Consider the following 25,317-nt stretch of genomic DNA (forward strand, 5'->3'; position numbering starts at 1 on the left):
TCCACCATTCAATAAGGTCATGGCTGATCTGATTATGGTCTGAATTCCACATTCCACCTATCCCTTTGGTAACCTTTGGCTCTCTTGTTAATCAAGGATCTATCTACCTTTGCCTTAAAATGTTTATTGACTACCTCCACTGCTCTCTGGGAAGAGAGCTCCAAAGATTCACGACCCTCGGAGAAAAATATTCTTCTCATCCCTTTGTTAAATTGAAGATCCCTTTTTTGTTTTAAAACTGTGTCCTCTAGTTCTTTCATTTCCCACAAGGGAGATGCTAGAACCCTTTCATCCTTTCTGTATCTAATGTAAACCAAGTTAATTCAACCTGTAATCGATTTAACTCATCCAGCTTGAATGTCAATGCGACAAATCTGTTATGTACCCTCTTTAAAGTTAATATTCTTCTTGAGGTTTGGTGCCTAAAACTGAACATTGTAATCCTGATTGGGGTCTGACCAAAGCTCTGTAATCCTGAAGCATGACTTTTTTTGTTTGTATTTTAGCCCCTTAAGATAAAAGCCAATGCTGCATTTGCCTTTTTGGCTTCTTTATGCACCTGTGCACTAGCTTTTAGTAATTTGTGTGCATGGACATCCAAATCTCTTTGAACCGCCACAGTTTTGATGTTAAGAAAGATATTGTGATTCATCCATATTGGAACAAATGTGGAAGATCTTGCACTATTGACATTAACTTCTATCTACTATAGTTTTACTATAGTTTTGCATATTCATTTTGCCCGTCCCAACTTAATGCCATCTGCATACTTGTATGTACATCACTCTATTCCTCCATCCAAGCCATTGATACATCTAGTGAAAAGCTGAGGCCCCAGTCCAAATCGGTCGAGAATACCACTTGTTATGTCATGCCAATCAAAGTACACTTCCCTTATTTCTACCTATATGTACTTCTCGTGCTGCTTGATTTGAGGAAAATTTTGGCCTGCGATTTTCCAAAGGCATTCTTAAGATCTCAGATCATATGATTTTTCCTTGACACATAAACCAAAAGCAAACTCATTTACAAATTTCTCCCATACTAATGATGTAGTTGTATAGAGGGTTGTCTGTTAATGCTGTACGAGTTGCAGTTTCCGATGTGCTTTTTTATCTTGTGGTAAAAAAGTGACAAATTTGCTGATATTTTAAATATGCACAACATTTTGTGAAAATTTAATTTTGATTATTTCTTGTTGGAAAGAATATTTAGGGACGGAGTAACTTGAAAGATTGAAAAATATTTACAAAACACTGATCAATTGAACAGCCATTCGTTTGCACAGAACTGTAATTTGGATGACAGCAAAAGTGTTAAGGGCAGTTTTTTGCAAGCTCAAATCACAGGATTTAACGTCAGAAAGAGGCTCTTCATATTTCTGCAGATGTGAGCTCTTTAAGTGGTGTCACCTATGGCAGTGTCCTTCAAACTCTTTTTCCGGGGACCCATTTTTACCAACCAGCCAACCGTCGCGACCCAGGCCGGCCGACCTGCGCGACCCACCATTTTCTCTTAACTTGTTTGCTGCTGACAAAAATGGAGGAAATGGTGTTGGGTCCCTTTGGTCCTCGTACACGCTCCTCCAATGGAACCTGTTGGATGAAGGTGAAGCTTTCCGGTGTTGAAAAGTATGGAGCCTCCAACTGTCCACAGTTCTGCATTTTTTTCCTGTAAAATTTTATCCCCCGAACTTGTTTAAAAAAAATGAATAAAATAAATGAAAAAAAAAATTAAATGAATAAAGCGCCCCCAAACTTGTAAAACAAAAAGCTGCGACCGTTTTTTAAAAAAGCAGCCGCACTGCGCATGCGTGCCCGATTATCGGCGCGCATGTGCACCGATGATCTGGCGTGCATGCGTAGTGCTGCCGCATTTTGTTTACATGTTCGCAGCCATTTTGAAGGCCGCTTGCAGCCGGCGTTATTAACAGCAGGCTGTTGTGCGCAGATTTGCGCGATCAGGAGCGCCGCAATGGACGGCTCTGCGACCCTCCTGACACCCGGCCGTGATACACCGGTGGGTCGCGCCCTCGAGTTTGACAATGCCTGACCTATGGTAATCCCATTTCATTGCATCCCATCATATTTTCTTTACAAATGTATCCTACTGGAATGACAGTCATGAAATATCAGAACTACATTCTAAGTAGTTTTGAATTTTTTCCCCTGTTCCTTCATCCAAATGGTTAGCACAAATTAATTGCATATTGCAGTATTTGAACATTAAACAATTCTCTATTTAATTTCTATTCTTCAGATAATGCATCATCACATTGCGGTCGTAGAGAAACTTCCTCTGACAGCAGTTGGGTGTCCACTAGCAATACAGTGCAAGAATTTCCGGGTCATTAACTTCATCATTCCAAGAGAAAGGGACTGTCATGACATTTACAACTCTTTGCTCAAGCTCTCGCGACCAAGTAAGCATGCATGTTGATGAATAAAGATATTCAAAAAACATTTTTTATGTTATTAAATTTAACTTGACACAATTATTGCTACTTACTAGATCCCATCTTAGAATAAAAATATGTGTGTACCCACCTGTTTGCTATCCTTTGTTTGGTGTGACAGTCTACATCTACGATTTACTTGCAAATTCTGTCAAGTTGGAAAGTTTAAGAGTTTAGTGGCTCTGACTTGAAATGCTTTGCAATTAGAATATGTCCACTGTCTCATGTGATATTTTCTAATCATTTATAGCTAACTTGCATCCAGTCCTGAGTAAGTGAACTACTACATAGGCTCCAGCTAAAGAAACAGTGGGAAAATATTTGCTCTGTGAACTGTAATAACTTCATAAACCTGTTTGCAAAGAACAGTTTTGTAATGCATAGAGCACTAAAGAAAATCTTCCTGTCTCCTTACTTCTAAATAGTTTTGTGAATGGGGTAGAAAGTTGGTCATCTTTAGGTGCAAACATGCCTTTTTAAATCTTAAATATTTAATTCAAATGGACCTGCCCATTCGCCAAAATAGGTAAGGAGAAACCTGCTGCCCAATGGTGTAATGTGGTTATGGGTGAGGAGCAGTTGGGTGCATTCCTCCAACCCCCCTCAGGGTACCAAAGCTGAGTGATGCAGTAGGCTTACTTATTGCCATTTCATATCTAACTTATTTAATTTAGACCAGACAGACTGAGTTGGTGATTGCCCTGTGTGAAATCAGTTAGGACAGTCTCAGCTGGGTTCCCAGATGCTTTGAACCTGAATCATTGAAATGTTCATAATTTTGAATCACAGATAGCTGCCTTAGAAAATGGAATTCTTCAATTCAGTAGGGGATGCTTTTTTGAGATTGAGTAGTGTGGAGTGAGTTTTATTGTGCTGAACTTTGTACTAAATGTGATTTGATTGTACTTAACGAACACCAAAAATCTAATGAGGCGAAAACGTTTTTTTCTCTATTGAACCAGAAGAATGACGTATGCACTTTTTATTTCCCCTCAGGCATTTATCAAATGGTCAGCTGGGTTAACAGCTCCTGTTCTTTTGCAAATGCTGCTCTTGAACCACCACTGGATGGTGTGCAAGAGCAGCCCACTACCATTTTTAGGTCTTTGTCTCCAGCTCCTATTACTACTGTACTTCATTCTTATCTGTAGGAGCGACACTTGATTTCCCTTCAGCTTCTTGCAGTGGCAAACTTGTCATTTTGAACTCGTCATCTTGGAAAGCGAATTGTGATTTAAAATGTTGTCACTGTTTGGCTTAGTAGATGGTGGATACGCCTCTTGCGATTCTTGAAACTATATATACTTATTCTATTTGTGGTCTCTAGTTGCAATTTTGGTTCTGCAGTGTTGTAATTTTGTCATTGAATATTGTACATAATTTTTTCCACTTATTTTAAATGTATAGTTTAATTGTCTTTTAAAAAAAACTTTTATGTTCTGTCGAATTAAAATGTATGAGAATGTATGTTATTTTTTGTCTTTTATTTCTAACAAATGCTTATAGGCTTCATAAGCATTTAAATATATTCTCTATTTCAGTAACATATGATGACCTCTATGCATTCTCATATGCCCCTAAAAAGACTGAATATGAGAGGACTTTGGGGTGGAAAGTCATTAGTTTAAGTGATGAATATCAACGTATGAGAATCCCAAATGAAATCTGGCAGTTAACTGATGTAAACCGAGGTTACCAGGTAAGAGGGAATTGGAAAAATAGTGTATATAACATTTATTGGGACTATTAATATAAAGAGGAGCATTTACTCATTTGTTAGTTTTCTGGCCTATTTTTCTGGCCATCTTTCACTAACAGGAACACTGCGTAGATGGGGGGAAAAAAAAGTTGTGCACATACTTGCTTCATTGTTGGTTCCAATAATCTCTGCCTACGGTGATCAATAGCAAAAGGGTGGTGAGACAATTGTTTCCATATCTCTGGCAATGCTGGTCTTGAACTCACCACCTAAGAGTACACAATGACAACTGGATGAGATACTCTTATCCTTGCTCCTAATTATTTTTTTAAATTCATTTACGGGATGCGGGCGTCGCTGGTTAGGCCAGCATTTATTGCCCATCCTTAGTTGCCCTTCAGAAGTTGGTGGTGAGTTGCCTTCTTGAACCGCTGCAGCCCTTCAGGTTTAGGTACACCCGCTGTGCTGTTAGGGAGGGAGTTCCAGGATTTTGTCTCAGCGATAGTGAAGGAAAGTCGATATGTTTCCAAGTCAGGGTGGTAAGTGACTTGGAGGGGGACCTCCATGTGATGGGGTTCCGAGGTATCTGCTGCTCTTGTCTTTCTAGATGGTAGTGGTCGTGAGTTTGGAAGGTGCTATTGAAGGAACCTTGGTGAGTTACTGCAGTGCATCTTGTAGATGGTACACTAGGATCCACTGTTCGTCGGTGGTGGAGGGTTTGAATGTTTGTGGAAGGAATCAAGCGGGGCTGCTTTGTTCTGGATGGTGTTGAGCTTCTTGAGTGTTGCTGGAGCTGTACTCATCCAGGCAAGTGGAGAGTATTCCATTACACTCCTGACTTGTCCCTTGGAGATGGTGGACAGGCTTTGGGGGAGGTCAGGTGAGTTACTCACCGTTGGATTCTTGGCCTTTGACCTGCCCTGGTAGCCACAGTATTAATGTGGCTAGTCCAGTTCAGTTTCTGATCAATAGTAACCACCAGGATGTCAATTGTGGGGAATTCAGCGATGGTAATGCCATTGAATGTCAAGGGGAGATGGTTAGATCCTCTCTTGTAGGAGTTGGTCATTGCCTGGAACTTGAGTGGCGCGAATGTAACTTGCCACTTGTCAGCCCAAGCCTGGATATTGTCCAGGTCTTGCTGCATTTGGACATGGACTGTTTCATTATCTGAGGAGTCGCGAATGGTGCTGAACATCGTGCAGTCATCCACAAACATCTCCACATCTGACCTTGTGATGCAAGGCAGGCCATTGATGAAGCAGCTGAAGATGGTTGGGCCTAAGACACTACCCTGAGGACCTCCTGCATTGATGTCCTGGAGCTGAGATGATTGACCTCCAACCACCACAACCATCTTCCTTTGTGCCAGGTATGACTCCAACCAGCGGAGAGTTTCCCCTCCGATTTCCATTGACTCCAGTTTAGCTAGGGCTCCTTGATGCCATACTCGGTCAAATGCTGCCTTGATGTCAAGGGCAGTCACTCTTCCTTCACCTCTGGCTTTCAGCTCTTTTGTCCATGTTTGAACCAAGACTGTAATGGGGTCAGGAGCTAAGTGACCCTGGCGGAACTCAAACTGAGTGCCCGTGAGCTGGTTATTGCTGAATAAGTGCTGCTAATAAGTTTGTATCAGCACTTTCCTGTAGAAGCTGTTCTTTCTTTGTTGTGTTCTTCTTACTCCTCATCATCATGCAGCCACATTGATTTTTTATGGGTTTGCAGACCCATACTCAAGGATTTATTGCCTTGTTACTGAAATACATTTTTAAATATTGTCTATGAGTCAACTTAATTTTGCATAAAATGTTATTGTTCTGTTAAGAGGCTGTTAAAGTATTTAATACTTCTTTCCTAATTAAGAACTTGCGTACTTAATTCCCCTTCAGAAGGTGAGCCTAAAATGTTGAAAATTGATTATAACTCTTGTGATGTTTTCTTTTTTAAGCTGAGTCTGATACTGAGAGACATTCTAAAATATCTTTGTTTTCAGAAGTAAAGATAAAATGCTTTTCCTACTTGTTTAAAATGTTTACCCTCTTTATCATTCGATAAAATTAAATTTCATGTTGCCAAATCTTTAGTTATAAAATGTGGATAGTGGATATTTATTTACACTAGTGTCTTTAGCTTTTTCAATTTTATTAATATCCATGTTCCTTTCTACAAATAGGTTTGTGATACATACCCAACAGACTTGTATGTTCCCAGAAGTGTGAGCAAACCCATTATAGTTGGGAGTTCCAAGTTCAGGAGCAAAGGAAGATTCCCTACATTGTCCTATTTTTTTCACCAAAAGCAGGTGTGATTATTCATGTTCATTGTCATTATATCACCATTGTGCATGCTATTGACAAAGTCCTACAGTTATATTTTTTCTAGAAGTAGGTAATTTGTAATAGATGAACAAAACAACACAAGAAATACAAAAGCTAATTCTAAAATATGTGGAGAAAATGGTGTGAGAAGCAAGAGAGAATTATCTAGGATATGTGTTCTTTTCTTTTTTTTAATCCAGAGTACTCGATTCTTTTTTCCCAATAAGGGGCAATTTAGCGTGGCCAATGCACCTACTCTGCACGTCTTTGGGATGTGGGGTGAGACCCACACAAACAAGGGGAGAATGTGCAAACTCCACACGGACAGTGACTCCGAGCCTGGATTGAACCTGAGTCCTCGGCGCCATGAGGCAGCAGTGCTAACCACTGCATCACCGTACCACCCCTATATGTTTTCTTTTAAAATTTAAAAATACAGGCAAAAGAAAGAAAGAGGAAACTAGAAGTAAGCTTAACTACAGAAACCAAATATGTTATCAATTGATGTTGGGTGGCCCATCTTTCTCCCCAGGGCCTTCTTCAAGAAGGTAACTAGCAGCATTATGGGCTATGTGTGGGCACATGGCACCCCTAGAGTGAGAAGGATTTTCTTGGAACGGAGTAGGGACAGGGGAGGATTAGCGCTACCCAATCTTTCCGGATACTACTGGGCGGCGAACGCATCGATGGTGCGCAAGTGGGTGATGGAGGGGGAGGGGGCAGCTTGGAAACGTATGGAGAGGGCGTCCTGCGGCAATACAAGCCTGGGGGCGCTAGTAACGGCACCATGGCCGCTCCCCCCCACAAGGTATACCACGAGTCCGGTAGTGGCGGCCACCCTGAAAATCTGGGGGCAGTGGAGGCGACACAGGGGGGAAGTGGGGGGTCTGATGGCGGCGCCACTGAGAGGGAACCATAGATTTGTCCCGGGGAACACTGGCGGGGGATTCCAGAGCTGGCACAGGGCGGGCATCAGGCAACTGAGGGACATGTTCATAGAGGGGAGGTTTGCGAGCCTGGGAGAGCTGGAGGAGAAATTTGAGCTCCCCCCAGGGAACACGTTTAGATACCTGCAGGTGAAGGCATTTGCCAGACGACAGGTGGAAGGATTTCCCTTGCTTCCCGATAGAGGGGTGAGTGATAGGGTGCTGTCAGGGGTCTGGGTCGGAGAAGGGAAGGTCTCGGACATCTACAAAATAATGCAGGAGGTGGAGGAGGTATCGATAGAGGAGCTGAAAGACAAGTGGGAAGCGGAGCTGGGAGAGCAGATAGAAGATGGGACATGGGCGGATGCCTTAGAGAGGGTCAATTCGTCGTCGTCGTGCGCAAGGTTGGGCCTCATCCAATTTAAGGTGCTGCACAGAGCCCATATGACGGGGACTAGGATGAGTCGGTTCTTCGGGGGTGAGGACAGGTGTGTTAGGTGTTCGGGAAGCCCTGCGAACCATGTACATATGTTCTGGATGTGCCCGGCACTGGAAGAGTTCTGGGAGGGGGTGGCGGGGACGGTATCGAGAGTGGTGGGAACCAGGGTCAAACCAGGGTGGGGGCTAGCGATTTTTGGGGTTGGGGTGGAGCCAGGAGTACAGGAGGCAGGGGAGGCCGGAATATTGGCCTTTGCGTCCTTGGTAGCTCGGAGAAGGATCTTGATTCAGTGGAGGGACACAAGGCCACCAAGTGTTAACGCCTGGTTAAACGACATGGCAAGCTTCATCCAATTGGAAAGAATCAAATTCGCCCTGAGAGGGTCGGTACAGGGGTTCTTCCGGCGGTGGCAGCCCTTCCTTGACTTTCTGGATCAGAGATAGGAACTGGAGGCCGAAATAGCAGCAACCGGGGAGAAAGGGGGGGGGGGGGGGGGGGGTGGAAGGGAGGGGGGGGGGGGGATAGCAACGAAGGGAGCACGTCAGCGGGGGGTCGCGGGCAATGACTGCCGAGGCCATCGGCAGAAAGGGAAAAACGGTTTGGTTGCTAGACTGGTAGCGCGGGGGGGGGGGGGAGGGTGGGGGGGTGCGCGTGGGGGAGGGCGTGGGAGGATTTTCCAGGGGGGATTTGTTGTGTTATAATTTAAAATGTAGTAGGGGTAAATGTTTGTATCGAAAAATTTCAATAAAAATTATTTAAAAAAAAAAAAATTGATGTTGGGTGGTTAAACCCTCCCTAACAGCACTGTGGGTGTGCCTACACCTCAAGGACTGCATTGGTTCAAGAAGTGATGTGGAGATGCCGGCGTTGGACTGGGGTGAGCACAGTAAGAAGTCTTACAACACCAGGTTAAAGTCCAACAGGTTTGTTTCAAACACGAGCTTTCGGAGCACGGCTCCGAAGGCTTCATTCACCTGAAGAAGGAGCCGTGCTCCGAAAGCTCGTGTTTGAAACAAACCTGTTGGACTTTAACCTGGTGTTGTAAGACTTCTTACTTGGTTCAAGAAGGCAGCTTACCCCCACCTTCTGAAGGGTAATAAATGCTGGCCTAGCCAGTGCTGTCCATATCTGGTAAATTAATTTTAGAAAAACAGCTGAGTACTTTATTATATTAAATTGTGTGCCTGTTTGACTTGAAAGTGGGGTATGTATCAAGGGTAACAACCAAAGTGGGGTCTGTATCAAGGGGAACAACCAAAGTGGGGTCTGTATCAAGGGGAACAACCAAAGGGGGGGCTGTATCATGGGGAACAACCAAAGGGGGGGGGGCTGTATCAAGGGGAACAGCCAAAGGGGGGGGGGGGGGCTGTATCAAGGGGAACAGCCAAGGGGGGAGGGACTGTCAAGGAGAACAGCCAAAGGGGGGGGGGGCTGTATCAAGGGGAACAACCAAAGGGGGGGGGATGCTGTATCAAGGGGAACAACTAAAGAGGGGGCTGTATCAAAGAGAACAGCCAGATGGGCGAAAGTAACGGCTTTAGGGAGGATAACTGCTTTAGGGAGGATGCAGTGCTGAAGGTGAGGGAGTGCTCAAGCAGATTGACAACTGTAGGACTATCATGGTGACAGGGAGGCCAAAAGCTGGATAGTTGGCAACTAGAAAGTGCAAGTGATTTGGGAAGAGTATTTTCCAGGATGGACATAGTACCCAGTTGGAGTGGGGGATGTGGATAGTGCATATACAAAGAAGTGGTTGAAGATGGCCGTGGCTACGATTGTGGACATGTCAGACCCAGGTAAAAGCCAATGTCAGCCTTGGTTCCATGAGTAGCATTGTTGCCTCTGAGTCAAAAAGTCATCTTTGCAGAATTTGATTCATCCAAGTTATTAATATAGTTTGTAAATAATCAAGGCCCCAGTAGAGTTCCCTCTGGCGCTACACTAGTTTCAGTTTGCCAGTCTGAAAATGACCCATTTTTCTCACCTGTTTCCTGTTAGTTCACCAATCCTCTATCCATGCTCATGTATTACCCACAACATCACAAATTATTTTCTTCTGTAGTAATCTTTTATGTGGCACCTTATCAAATGCCTTTTGGAAATCCAAATACGCTATATCTACAGATTCCCCTTTATCGACCCTGTTTTTCACATGCTTACAACTCTGATAAATTAGTCAAACATTAGTTCCTTGTCCTAAAACAGTGCTGACACTGCCTGATCGTATTTTGTTTTTCTGAATGTCTACCTACTACCTTAATAATGGATTTCAGAATTTCCCCAATGATGCATGCTGGGCAAAATGGCTCTAGTTTACTGCTTTCTGTCTCCCTCTCTTGAATTCAGGTGTAATTTGCAAATTTCCAATCTGATTGGTCATTTTTCAGAATCTAGGGAATTTTGGATGATTACAACTAATGCTCTTTCTCTGTAGCCACCTATTTTAAGACTCAGGATCCAGGCTATTGGGTCCGGGGACTTGTACACCTTTTAGACCCATTAGTTTTTATAGTATTTCTTCTTAAGTACTGCAAATGTCTAGTTAATGCATTTTAGGATATAACTTTAGTTCTAGGAATTAATGTTCAAACTGTAAAAATGTGGTGTCATCTGGTTAAGAAACTGATATACAACCCAGAGGTTAATGTGATACTTAAAAGGTTACACTTAAAAGGTTGGGACCACGTTGACAAAGCTAGGTCAAAGCTAGAAAGATAAGATTATAAAAGCAGGGAGAGGGCAGCATGGTGGCGGAGTGGTTAGCATTGCTGCCTCACGGTACCAAGGTCCCAGGTTCGATCCCGGCCCTGGGTCACTGTCGGTGTGGAGTTTGCACATTCTCCCTGTGTTTGCGTGATTTCACCCCCACAACCCAAAGATGTGCAGGGTAGGTGGATTGGCCATACTAAAATTGTCCCTTATTTGGAAAAAATGAATTGGATATTCTAAATTTATTTTAGAAAATAAAAGTAGGGTGCTTGTCTTTAGCTTCGTAATGGTGCCACTAAGTCTATTCTGTTAGAAATATAAGTTATTCATGTGGTTTCCCAGAAGTAAGGAAAATGTTAAAAGGTGGCTCATTTGTATTTTACCTGAGAATAGGCCGTGGTTGTCACATTGCCATGGAAATGGGTGGAACTTCATGAAATTCTTTGTTTTGACTTTGTCTGTGAATTCAATTAGTTCATAGCCAGCAGGCAAGATTAGTTGATGTTTGGAAAAGCAGCTAAATGGCTGTGTCAACTTTAAGTCTTGTATAATTTCTAGCTCCTTGGAAGTTGAGAGAGAAAGCCAGACCTACACCTGAAGTAGAGGAAATGTTTGATCTTCATCCGGCCTGAGATTGGGAGCTGGTCTTCAATAGACAACTGTGGAAAGAGGATAAATGACTGGAAACTTTGTTCACCTGTAGCTAGACAAATAAATCTGCATTAACCCTCTCAGTGAAAGGCAGTTAACCTTGGTCCAGTTGGAGTTCTGGAAGTGCAATTTAAAACGAAAAGCAGCAGTCGGTTGGAAACTAAGGGTCTTTTCTGATGTTTTAAGTCACTGGTGCAGGAGTTTTCTGGGAGGCCTGTGCTGGAATCCAAAGTCATGAGTTTTAAAGGAAAATTGGAGGAGCGCTTGGCCAATAGCTTATGGAAGGACTAAGGAGAAGTAAATTCTGGAGAGCTGTGAAATACTTTGGTTTGGATTCAGAGAAGAAGTGAATGAACCTTAATGATTCACATAACATATAATGTAACGTATAAGGGAACTCTTTGCGGTGGGGGAAGTGAAATGTAGATTTATAGCAGAAGTCTTTAAAAGCTATAGTCTTAATTTAGTGATGATTTTTTTAAAAATCTCTTTAATATACAATTAAGTTTGCTTTTGTTTAAAAATATGGAATCTTGTGTTGTAATTCTGTTGGCTGATTGCTGGGTCTTCAAACATTAATGATTCTGTACACTAGTGATCGTGATTGTTTTATGTCAGTGTGGTTCAACGCCACAGAATCTCTCCCACAGCTACAAATTTGAAACAAGCAAGCAGATTGGAAACTAAACATGCTAAGCTAAATATCGAAACAATATTCATGGCTTCCCTTGAAGAGCATTCCAGATCAATATAAAATTGGAATTGCTGGAAATCCTCAGCAGGTCTGGCGGGATCCATGGGAAGAGAAACAAAGTTAACCTTCCAGAGCGATGACTTTTCATCAGACCTCCAGATCAAAACAATCCTTTACGAAGTGGAAAGTAGATGCACTATAGGTCAATTGTACTTTTGAGCACCGAATGGTTAAGATCTGGACTGCTTTGCTGATTCAATTTGCTGATTCAATTGAGGCTTTTAAAAGAGGATTGAATAATTAACTGAGGAGAAAAAACTTGCAGGACTATGGGAAGAAGGTGGGGGAGTGGGACTAGTTTAGTTGCTTTTCAACAAATGTAACCATGGACATGATGAGTCAAAAACCTGTGCTGTAACCAGTTTATCCTTCTAGATGGACTAAATGGCAGTCCCTTGGTTGTTGGCTTTCTTAAGCAGCTGATTAGCACATCAGGTAGTTTGACATAAATATATTTACCTTAAAATGCTTAAACAATTTCAAAGGAAATTTTGGATAGAGTTAATTTGATTTAATTATTTTCTTGGATAATATTTATATGCTGTTTCCCTCCAAAAGGTAAAGGAATCCTGAAGACTAAAGCTCCAAGATATCCATTTTAATTTATAATATGTGGTATCTAAAACTTACTTTTATTATGGAATTGAGATGTTGGAGTTCGAAGCAAGTTGGAGCTCTGTTTTGTCATTATTACAAACCAGCAAAAGGCAGGTTCAGGATTGACCAGACTCTTAGAATTTACAGTGCAGAATTCTAAACCTGCCTTTTGCTGGTTTGTAATAATGACAAAACAGAGCTCCAACTTGCTTCAAACTGCAACATCTCGATTACATAATAAAAGTAAGTTTTAGATACCACATTATATGAACTTAAAATGGATATCTTGGAGCTATAGTCTTTTTAGGAAGTACTTCATACAAAGGTTGATTTTGACCTGGAATGATGTTTTAATGGAAGAAAATACTTGAGTTGAATTGGAGACATTGAATGCAGTCATATTAGCATGGTGCATTTCAATGGATAGTTAAATTGCCTTCTGAACTGTACTTTGTGTTCAACAGCTCCCTGTGGAAATTTGAATGAGATCAGATATTCAGCAAAGTAATGATTGACACTGCCTACCACATTCTGCATGTATTTAAACAAAAAGCCAGACTTAACTTCACTAACCATTTGCTTTTTGTTCTCTTTCCAGGCTGCCATATGTAGATGCAGCCAGCCATTGTCTGGCTTTAGCGCCAGGTGTCTGGAAGATGAGCACATGCTGCAAGCTATAAGCAAAACCAATCCCAACAGCCACTTCATGTATGTAATGGATACAAGGCCGAAGGTATGTGTGCAGCTTACTGTTAATATTTGTCCATTCTCAGGAGCGGCACAGTGGTTAGCACTGCTGCCTCACGGCGCCAAGGATCCAGGTTCGATCCATGTCACAGTCTGTGTGACGTTTCCATATTCTTCCTGGTCTCACTCCCATGATCCAAAGATGTGCAGAATAGGTGGATTGGCCACGCTAAATTGCCCCATAATTGGAAAAAAACAAGAATTAGGTGCTCTAAATTTATTTTTTAAAAGTTTACAAAAAATATATGTGTCGGTTCTCATTGATTGCAAGACATTATTTACAAGAGAACTTAACAAAAAGGTACTACATTCCCTTTTTAGAAAATATACATAGAGTACTCAATTAATTTTTCCAATTAAGGGGCAATTTAGCATGGCCAATCTGCCTACCTGTACATCTTTGGGTTTTGAGGGCGAAACCCACACAAACACTGGGAGAATGTGCAAACTCCACATGGACAGTGACCCAGGGCCGGGATCAAACCTGGGAACGTGGCGCTGTGATGCAGCAGTGCTAAGGTACTGCATTTTATGAATTATCACAATTGCGAAAGCACTGTGATCTACCCGGCAATGTGGAAAACTTCCCAGATGGGTCCTGTCCACAAACAGTGGGACAAATCCAACTTGGACTGTTACCGCCCCATCAGTCTACTCTGTCATTGATGAAGCGATCGAGGGGTAGTTGACAATGCTATAAAGTGGCACTTTTCTCAGCAATAACCTGCTCACTGATGCCCAATTATGTTCCATCATGGCCACTCAGCTCCTGACCTCATTATAGCTTTGATTCAAACGTGGACAAAAGGGCTGAATTCCAGATGTGAGGAGGAAGTGACTGCCCTTGACATCAAGGCAGCATTTGACCAAGTGTGGCATTGAGGAGCGGTGTTCCTCAGGGTCGTGTCCTAGGCCCAACCATCTTCAACTGCCTCATTTATAACCTTGTCTCCATCGTAAGGTCAGAAGTGGGAATGCTAAGCACGGTGGCTGTTTAGCTCACAGGGCTAATCGCTGGCTTTGAAAGCAGACCAAAGCAAGCCAGCAGCACGGTTCAATTCCCGTAACAGCCTCCCCGAACAGGCGCCGGAATGTGGCGACTAGGGGCTTTTCACAGTAACTTCATTTGAAGCCTGCTCGTGACAATAAGCGATTTTCATTTCATTTTCATTTTCAGTGGTAGCACTGCTGCCTCACGGTGCTGAAGTCATAGATCATAGAATTTACAATGCAGAAGGAGGCCATTCGGCCCATCGAGTCTGCACTGGCTCTTGGAAAGAGCACCCTACTCAAGGTCAACACCTCCACCCTATCCCTATAACCCAGTAACCCCACCCAATACTAAGGGCAATTTTTGGACACTAAGGGCAATTTAGCATGGCCAATCCACCTAACCTGCACATCTTTGGACTGTGGGAGGAAACCGGAGCACCCGGAGGAAACCCACGCACACACTGGGAGGATGTGCAGACTCCGCACAGACAGTGACCCAAGTCGGAATCCAACCAGGGACACTGGAGCTATGAAGCAGTTGCGCTATCCACAATGCTACCGTGCTGCCTGATCCCAGGTTCGATTCCGGCTCTGGGTCACTCTGTGTAGAGTTCGAACATTTTCCCCGTGTTAGTGTGGGTTTCGCCCCCACAACCCAAAGATTTGCAGGGTAGGTGGATTGGCCATCCTAAATTGCCCCTTAATTGGAAAAAATGAATTGGGTACTCTAAATTTATTTTTTTTAAAAGAAGTGGGAATGCTTGCTGATGATTGTTCAATGTTCAGTGTCATTCGCAACTCCTCAGATGCTAAAGCAGTCTGCCCATATTCAGTAAGGCTTGGACAAGTAGCAACTAATATACACGCTTCACACGTACTAGACAACAGTATCAAATTATGCAGCATGGGGCCATTCAGCCCATCTTGTCCACCCGGCCTGGATTCCCTTTCTAATCCCATCTTCCTGCACAGAATCCACATCCCTGCAGTTTGCGGCACTTAGGGTGCAGATCCAGATACTTTTTAAGGGTCTCTGCCTCTACCAACAACTCAGGCAGCACATTCCAGGCACCCACCCCACTCTGCATAAAAACATTTTTCCTCATGTCCTCTCTAATCCTTCTGCCACTTCACACGAATCTATGACCCCTGCTTTTTGAACTCTGCCAAGGGAAACGGGTTCCTTCTGTGTACTCTATCTCTGCCCCTCACTATTTTGTATACCTCAATCATGTCACCCTTCAGCCTTCTCTGTTCCAAGGAAAAGAACCCCAAACTCTCCTTGTAGCTACAATTCTCCAGCCCTGGCAAAATTCTAGTCAATGTTTCTGCACTCTCTCCAGAGCAGTTACACCCTTCCTGTAATGTGACCAGAACTGCGCATAATGCTCTAGTTGTGGCCTCACCAGTGTCTTAAACAGTTCCATCATTATATCTCTACTTGTGTATTCTATACCTCTACCAATGAAGGAGAGCATTCCATATGGCTTCTTTACAACCTTAACTACCATTACTGCTACTTTTAGGGACATTTAGGCCAAGATCTCTCACTTCATCCACTTATTTCAGTATATTATATTTGTGTACTGTCTTTCACTATTTGACCTTCCTAAATGCATTACCTCACACTTAGCAGAATTGAACTTCATCTGCCACTTGCCTGCCCACTCCACCAACCCATTTATATCATATAGGAGCTTACATCTATCCTCTACATTACACTACTTGGCCAAATTTTGTGTCGTCTGCAAATTTCCCAATCATGCTCCCTATGTTCAAGTCCAAATCGTTAATATATAAACAAACAGCAGGGGTCCCAACACTGAGCCCTGTGGATCACCATTTGAAACAGCTTTCCATTTGCAAGGTCAGACTTTACCCGTTGTTTCCTGTTACTCAGTCAACTTTAGATCAAATTTGCCACATTACCCTGTATCCCATAGGCTTTTACTTTTTTGACCATTCTGCTGGGAGGGACCTTGTCAAATGCCTTACTAAAATCCAGGTTGGCAACTGCCCTCGTCAACCTTCCTTGTCACTTCCTCAAAGAATTCAGTCAAATTTATAAGGCATGCTGACCATCTTCAACAAGAGAGAATCTAACTATTGCCCCTTGACAGTCAATGGCATTACAATCACTGAATCCCCCACTATCAACATCCATTGAACCAGAAACTGAATTGGACCAGCCATATAAATACTGTGGCTACAAGAGTAGGTCAGAGGCTGGAAATTCTGCGGAGAGTAAGGCACCTTCAGTTTCCTGAAGCCTGCCCACCATCTGCAAACCACAAGTAAGGAGTGTGATGGAATACTCTACACTTGCCTGGATGAGTGCAGTTTCAACAACAGTCAAAACCCCTCCACCCTGTGCCCTGGCGTGGCTGGGGGACATGCTGGAATTCTTGACGCTTGAAAAGGTCAAATTTGAACTGAGGGGAAAGATGGAGGGGTTTTACAATTCATGGTCGTTATTCATTATGCACTTTTGAGAATTGGAGCACATCGAACATTAGCGGGTGGGGGTGCTGGGAGGGTTGGGGGAGAGGGATTGTATGTGTTAATGGTGACTATGGGTGATTCTTAATTCTTTTTTGTCATTTTGTTTGTTAACATGCGGACTAATGTCTGGGGTTTGGTAGGAGGATGGGGTTGTTATTAATATGGGGATTGACATTACATTCGTTACTGATTATTGTTTATTGTTGGGTGTAAATTTGGGAGAAAAGGAGGAAAATAAAAGATATTTTTATAAAAAATCTCAACACCATCCAGGACAAATCTGCCTGCTTGATTTCCACCCCATTCATCACCTTCCATGTGTACACCCTCCACCACTGATGTATAATGGCAGCAGTGTTGTACAATCTACAAAATGCACTGCAGCAACTCGCCAGGGCTCCTTCAACAACACCTTCCAAACCTAAGACCTCTGCCGCCTAGAAGGCAGCAGATGCATAGGAACACCACCACCTGCAAGTTGCCCTCCCAAGCCCCACACAATCCTGACTTGGAACTATATTGCTGTTTCTTTACTGTTGCTGGGTCAGAATCCTGGAAGTCCATCCCTATCAGTATTGTGAATGTACCTAAACCACATGGACTGCAGAGATTGAAGGCCATTCGCCACCACCGTCTCGAGGGCAATTAGGAATGGCCAATAAAAATGCTGGCCTAGCCAGCAAGGCCCGCATCCTGTTAAAGAATTTTAAAAAAAAATTATACTTATTTTTTTCAGCTAAATGCAATGGCAAATCGAGCTGCAGGTAAAGGATATGAAAATGAAGATAACTATTCCAATATTAGGTTCCAGTTTGTTGGAATTGAAAATATTCATGTAATGAGAGCGAGTCTGCAGAAAGTCAATGAAGGTATGTTTTGCTGTTCCTAAGGTATGGAAATCTTTCAAGACTCCGTGCTTTTGGAGGGCAGCACGGTGGCGCAGTGGTTAGCACTACTGCCTCACGCCAAGGTCCCAGGTTCGATCCTGGCTCTGGGTCACTGTCCATGTGGAGTTTGCACATTCTCCCGTGTTTGCGTGGGTTTCGCCCCCTCAACCCAAAGATGTGCAGGGTAGGTGGATTGGCCACACTAAATTACCCCTTAATTGGAAAACATGAATTGGATACACTAAATTTATTTAAAAAAAGACTCCGTGCTTTCTCCTTTCCTGCTTTCTCACATTTGAAAGTTGTGAAATTGAAAGAGCTACGCTTCCTTAAGCAGGTGCGGTCTTTATCACCGTACCAAGGTGTAAACCAAGATGCGAAGTGTCAGCAGGTTATTTGTGTGTAGTCTTGCTCTGCCTGTGAGTTTTCCAGCACGGGTCACTAGATATCGATCAGGCGATGGAGGTGTAGCTAATAATACGTTCATTATTTCAAATTGCCTGCCCCTGCCTCAGAATTCTGAGACCAATTGTGATGTCCCCATAATTGTCTTTGCTGAGCTCCGCATAGAACAGGAGTGGGAGCTGGGATTGCTTGTCTTCATGGTTAAGTAAATAAATCTATTTATTTACTTTTTTGTAGAGGTTTGCTAAGCTGTTTCAGAAGGAAGCTGAGAGTCACCACGTTGCTGTGGGTCAGGAGTCCGTAATAGTGACTGTGAAATTACTGAATTGTGTTGCATGCCATCTAGTTCACCAGTGTCCTATAGGGAACAAAATTCTCTCATCTTTTCACAGTCTGGCCTGTGTGATTTCAGCTTCTCAGTTCTATCAAATAGCTATGGAAAATGTTTAATAATAAAACCAGAGGACTAACTTGCACAGACATAAGCAGTGGATGTGACAAAAGCACACTCAGTTTGGTTGACCCTGCAAAGTATTCCTCAATAACACACGGGAACCTGGGCAACAAATCAGAGGGCTGGTCTGCGCCCTGACATTGGCTGAAAGGTATCATTCTGTGATTGTGACAATCTCTCTGATACCTCCATCATCATCCCTGGATATGTACTGTCACATTGATAGGGCCGAGGTGATGGCACAGTGGTATTCAGTCAGGAGGGAGTGACCAGAAAGTCCCCACTGTTGACTCTGGACCCCACAAGGTCTCGTGGAATCAGGTTCAACATGGACAAGGAAACCTACCTTCTCCTTCAGATAATGCCTGTATTCCTCCATACTGAACACCACTTGGATGAAGCACTGAAGGTAGCAAGGGCACAGATTGTACTTTGGATTGGAGTCGTCAATGACCATCACTGCTGTGCCAAGCGCAATAGATTCGGAACAAAACTAGTATGTCAAAGCTGGCCATCCATGGTCCAGCACACCTGTCACTCAACCCTTACCGTCAAGCTAAGAATCAATCCTGGTTCAAATAAGAATTGTAGGAGAACATACCAGGAGCAGCACAAAGCATACCTTAAAAAATACATGAGGTACAAACCTGATGAAGTTGCAACACAGGACCTCATGCATGCTTAGCAACAAGCCAAGCAATCCCATAACCAGTGAATTGGATCAAAGATCTGCTTTCCTGCCACATCCAAGTTGTAAATGGTGATAGAAAATTAAACAATAACAGGACTAGGGTTCTCCACAAACAACTACATCCTCAATAATGGGTGAAGCATTTTCAGCCCAGTGTCAAGCGGATGATCTATCTATCTTTGTTTTCTTCTGAGGACCCCCCATCAAAGAAGTGTCTTCAGCCAGTTGAATGAGATGAAGCCTGTTGAGTATTTCTAGCAATTCCTTTAAATTTTTGTTTCAGCTTTCTAGCATCTGGATTGTTACAAACAGTCATATGTTACTCCTGCTCCTGCAGTGTTACAGCAAGAGAACTGAGATACTGTAAAGCAGTTCTTCAACTTGATTCAGAAATTAAACAATCTTTGAAACATTAATGCTGCTGCAATTTTTGTTTTTTTTTAAATAAATTTAAGAGTACTGAATTTATTTTTTCCAATTAAGGGGCAATTTAGCATGGTCAATCCATCCCACCCTGCACATCTTTGGGTTGTGGGGATGAGACTCACGCTGACATGGGAACTGCACACGGACAGTGACCCGAGTAGGGATCGAACCCAGATCCTCGGCGTCGTGAGGCAGGAATGCTAACCACTGCGCCACTATGCCACCCATGCTCTGCACTGTTAACCTTATTTGTTAATTAATTCAGGCAGAATGAGTGACAAAGTTGTGAGAATCAGGTGACAGATTTCATACATGAAACATATTGAGAAAGATGTGTTTTTAGCTTGTTCTGTAACAGTTTACTTGTAGTTGTAGAATCAAGAAATATGTTACTTTTAACAAATATACAAACTAAATGACTATTTAAATCGTACCTCATATGTATTCTCTTATTTTTAGTGTGTGGAACTAAAGCATTGGGACCTAATGAATTCTTAAGTGGTTTGGAGAGTTCTGGATGGCTTCGTCACATAAAAGCTGTGTTGGATGCTGCTGTATTTCTTGCTAAAGTACGTGATGCTTCATTCTATGTTTTTAAATTTTATATGCAGAAAAGAGATTATTTACCTAATTATATAAAGGAAAAACATGCTTTATGAACAGGCATAGTGCTAAATGTTAGTCTATATTACGCAGTTAGGATAGTCTTTATTGGATTTGAAGCTTCTTTCCATGTTGGCTGGTTTTCTTCCATCCGTTCCCTCTGTCTTGAAAGAATTCCCTCCTTGTTGGGATGTGGTTCCACTGACATGATCCACCTTCGGTACTTTACCTGTGACCATCTTTGAGCCTAGGCCGTGAATGCTGATACACTATTCCATCAACAAGGTGCATCACAGCCAAGCTTGATTTTTTCTTTTATGGGATGAGGGAGTTTCTGGCAAGGCCAGGATTTGTTGCCACTGCCTAACTGCCCTTGAGCTGAATGGCTTGCTATGTGTCCTGATCCAACACCAGTTTTAAAAAACTTTAGAGTACCTAATTAATTTTTTCTAATTAAGGGACAATTTGGTGTGGACAGCGACCTATCCTGCACATCTTTTGGGTTGTGGGGGCGAAACCCAGGCAAACACGGGGAGAATATACAAACTCCATATGGACAGTGACCCAGAGCTGGGATCGAACCTGGGACCTTGGTGCCGTGAGGCAGAAATGCTAACCACTGCGCCACCGTGCTGCCCTCTGATCCAACACTAGTGCGTTTGTACTTGAAATATACAAATCAGAAGCAGAAAATCGTACTGTCCTCCACAATACCGATATCAGGACCACTGAGTCAATTGTTTATATTTCTTCCTTCAGTGAGACCAACTGACGCAGCACCTTCCTGGCTGAGCTCTTATTTTTCTGGTCATTAAGCTGTTTTAGAATCTAGGCAAACTCTGAAACGACATTTTAGCACAACTCAGGTTTCATTTCTGACAAACAATATTTATACAAAAGAAAGATTAATGTACTAAAACATATTGATCAGTTCCCAAATATACAGTATCGTCATGATGCCATACAGTCGTCTGAAGGATGGTGGAATGGTCAGCCACAAGAAGTAGAAGAGTAATTTTCTTCACGTGGTGAATGTCGAATAAATTAACAATTCAGACTCTTAAGATAGTACCTTATTCATGCCAACTACAGAAGTCTACTTTCTAGGGCTAAGTCCATATGAATCGAAATGTGAGTTTGCTACACTATCTAATATATACATAGGAAAATAAATTAACTTTTACTCCGTTTGTAGACTGAAACATTTAGTTACTTTTGTAACTACTGAGCTTTCCAAATTTGACAAAGTTAAAAAGATTTTATAAGATTTTATGGGCTGAAAATTAATAATTAGTTTTCAGTGATTCATCTTGCTTCTGATTTCTGTCTTAGCAGAAGTTGGTGTAAACTTTCGCATTAGTACTTTAAAACAATTCCAAAATCATAAAATCCAAAAATTATTTAAAATTGAATAATAAGTAACTTGGACCACGTAGCCTCAGTAAATTCTTTTTGTGAGAAAGGCACATAATCGAGTTCTCTGTTAGTCTGTGATTTGAATAAAAGTTTAGTGGTAAGGTAACTAGCCAGCAATGACACCGGTCCCAGATTTCACTAATAATTAAAAATCAACTGTAATAGAACAATTCTTGCAGTGGAAAAAACATCTAGCTAGGCATTTGCAAGAGTGATCTTCTGTACTCCACAATAACTGCTCCTCACTGTCCCAAGTCAGGTAAAACAAGAGCTCCCCATTGAAGAAACAAGCACTGCATGATGGAACACTGAGAAAATGCTGGATATTTCCGATCAGGCAGCATCTGTGGAAAGAACAGACAAGTTAATGTTTCAGTTGTCAATTCTTCATCTCCATTATTAACTTGTCAGTACTCTTCAAAGAAGTTTCCTGACAGTCTGAGTATCTATGCTTTCTGCTTCTGATTCAAATTTCCAGCATCTCCAATATTTTGCTCTTGTATAGACTTGGTAATGGCTTGGACTCCCTCGCAATGGTCAACTGATGAGGAAAGGATCAATCTATTGTCCTCCCAGAGAGACTCCTTGCAAGCAATTAATACAATAGTTAGGAATGTGAATTTGCCCACTTTCTTCTAACGGTATAAAGAACTAAAAAGCACCAAAACTCTGTGTAGGTACAGAAATTGTTTATCTCCAAATAGTTTACAGCAAACATGTCTGATATCTGAAATAAAAAACCGCCCCGAATTCTCCGTCTGTTGGTATTTTCTTTTCCCGCTGGCGGCATGCCCCCCACTTGTGGGTTTCCCGGCAGCATGAGGTGGCTTCAGTGGGAATTCCCATTGACAAGCGGCGGGAGTAGAAAATCCCATCTCCAATTAATGTCGCGCTGCCGAGAAAAAGGCAGCTGGGGGACAGAATCCTGCCCATGATCCTTTAGTTCCATAACGCTCCTGTCAAAAGCAGTTAATCAAAATAGTATTCAGTATTGATGATGAATAAAGTGGTGAACTGAAGCTTCAATTGGATGAACATGTTTTGAAGATAACAGTCTTAAAGTAGAGTTATATGCTTTAATCTCCATGCTTTATGTTATTGGTAGTGTACATTTAAAGCATTTGATCCATTGCAGCTAAAAATACTGATGGCACAGAATGGATATTTAATCTCTTGTTTTAAATAGTGCATGTGTGCTTGGATCAAACTGTAAACCTGCTCCCTCCCTTGCAGTTACTGACATCAAAATTTTAAGCTCCTTGAAGAACTGTTGATTATTCTTCATTATTCTGAAGAAATACGTTTATCTAGATGGTTCTGAACAATTCCATGACACAGACTTTGTATTTTATATTTTGAACAGACAGTGGGATGTGAAGGTGCCAGTGTTTTAGTCCATTGCTCTGATGGCTGGGATCGCACAGCCCAAGTCTGTTCCTTGGGTTCTCTGCTTTTGGATCCTTACTATAGAACAATAAAAGGGTTTATGGTAAGAAAATTATTTTGTTTAAAAAAAAATTCCAGCATTTCTTTTAATTTCAAGTTCAATTTTGTGAATAACAATTCAGCATATGGTATGCTGCCATGATTGCTGCTGCTGAAGCTCTATTTAGGAATGGTATATATTAAGTTGTGTTGAACTCGGCAGCAGTGGTACCTATATGGTTATCACAATAGATTGTATCCTGGGGTGGGAGGAAATGTGATCAAGGTAACTGTGAGTCAGTAAGCTGATTGACAGCTTATTTGCAGAAATGGAAATAGGGAAGTCTAGGAAGGGAAGAGTAAGAAGTCTTACAACACCAGGTTAAAGTCCAACAGGTTTGTTTCAAACACTGGAAGAGAACATTCCTGCTTGGTGATTGTCGCGCAATGTCCGTTCAATCGTTGTCGCAGCGTCTGCATGGTCTCGCCAATGTACCACGATTCGGGACATCCTTTCTTGCAGCGTATGAGGTAGGCAACGTTAGCCGAGTCGCACAAGTATGTACCGCGTACCTGGTGGGTGGTGTTCTCACGTGTAATGGTGGTATCCATGGCAATGATCTGGCACGTCTTGCAGAGATTGTCCTGGCAGGGTTGCGTGGTGTCGTAGTCGCTGTTCTGAAGGCTGGGTAGTTTGCTGCAAACAATGGTTTGTTTGAGGTTGCGCGGTTGTTTGAAGGCAAGTAGTGGGGGTGTGGGGATGACCTTGGCAAGATGTACATCTTCATCGATGATGTGTTGAAGGCTGCGAAGAAGATGTCGTAGTTTCTCCGCTCCATAAAAGTACTGGACGACGAAGGGTACTCTGTCAGTTGTGTCCCGTGTTTGTCTTCTGAGGAGGTCGGTGCGGTTTTTTGCTGTGGCGCGTTGGAACTGTCGATCGATGAGACGAGTGCCATATCCCGTTCGTACGAGGGCATCTTTCAGCATCTGTAGATGTCTGTTACGCTCCTCCTCGTCTGAGCACATCCTGTGTATACGGAGGGCTTGTCCATAGGGGATGGCTTCTTTAACGTGTTTAGGGTGAAAGCTGAAGAAGTGGAGCATCGTGAGGTTATCTGTGGGCTTGCGGTAAAGCGAAGTACTGAGGTGACAGTCCTTGATGGAGATGAGTGTGTCCAAGAATGCAACTGATTTTGGAGAGTAGTCCATGGTGAGTCTGATGGTGGGATGGAACCTATTGATGTCATCGTGTAGTCGTTTCAGTGATTCTTCGCCGTGGGTCCAAAGGAAAAAAATGTCATCGATGTATCTGGTGTATAACGTCGGTTGAAGATCCTGTGCGGTGAGAAAGTCTTGTTCAAACTTGTGCATGAAGATGTTGGCATATTGAGGTGCGAATTTGGTCCCCATGGCTGTTCCGTGCGTCTGGATGAAGAATTTGTTGTCGAAGGTGAAGACGTTGTGATCTAGAATGAATGTTCTAGATCACAACGTCTTCACCTTCACCTTTTTTTAAAAAAAATAATTTTTATTGAAATTTTTACAAAATATAAACATCTCAACTCTATTAACAAAACACCCGCGGTAATACCCCAAGAACAATACCCACCCAACTTCAAAAGCAACTACAAACAAAAGAAAAAAACAAAAGAACACCCAAACAACAAAAGGGAAAGAGAAAACACCCGCCACATCCCACAAACCCATGTACACCGTTCTCCCTCCCACCGATCCAAACCCCCCCCCCCCCCCCCCCCCCCCCCCCCCCCTCCCTCCCTCTCCCCCCAACCGGGTTGCTGCTGCTGCCGGCCTATTTCCCTATCAAAGGCCAGAACACCGGCCTCTTTCGACTCCCAGCCTGGCTTGACCCTGGATCCCACCACCCTCGACACCGTCCTTGCTACCCCCTTCCAAAACTCCCCCAGCGCTGGGCACGCCCAAAACATATGGCCGTGGTTCGCTGGGCTCCCCGAACACCTAGCACACCTGTCCTCGCCCCCAAAAAACCTACTCATCCTCGCCCCAGTCATGTGGGCCCTATGCAGCACCTTGAACTGTATGAGGCTAAGCCTCGCACAGGAAGAGGAGGAATTCACTCTCTCCAGGGCATCCGCCCACGTCCCCTCCTCAATCTCCTCACCCAGCTCCTCTTCCCATTTACCCTTCAGTTCCTCCACCGAGGCCTCGTCTACCTCCTGCATTACCCGGTATATGTCC

General features: G+C 42.9%; 1 protein-coding gene across 1 annotated transcript in view; it reads left to right on the forward strand.

Moving 5' to 3' along the window:
- mtmr6 (myotubularin related protein 6) overlaps positions 1-25,317 on the forward strand; it is a 57,932-nt gene that overhangs the window by 7,394 nt on the left and 25,221 nt on the right. The window contains exons 3-9 of the mRNA XM_038817917.1: positions 2,260-2,422; positions 3,997-4,154; positions 6,328-6,456; positions 13,147-13,281; positions 17,527-17,659; positions 20,113-20,222; positions 23,036-23,161. Of these exons, the coding sequence (XP_038673845.1) occupies positions 2,260-2,422; positions 3,997-4,154; positions 6,328-6,456; positions 13,147-13,281; positions 17,527-17,659; positions 20,113-20,222; positions 23,036-23,161 (954 nt within the window). The remainder of the gene's footprint in view (positions 1-2,259; positions 2,423-3,996; positions 4,155-6,327; positions 6,457-13,146; positions 13,282-17,526; positions 17,660-20,112; positions 20,223-23,035; positions 23,162-25,317) is intronic.

The sequence above is a fragment of the Scyliorhinus canicula genome, chromosome 14 (genome assembly GCF_902713615.1).
Source record: "Scyliorhinus canicula chromosome 14, sScyCan1.1, whole genome shotgun sequence".
NCBI classification, from domain to species: domain Eukaryota; kingdom Metazoa; phylum Chordata; class Chondrichthyes; order Carcharhiniformes; family Scyliorhinidae; genus Scyliorhinus; species Scyliorhinus canicula.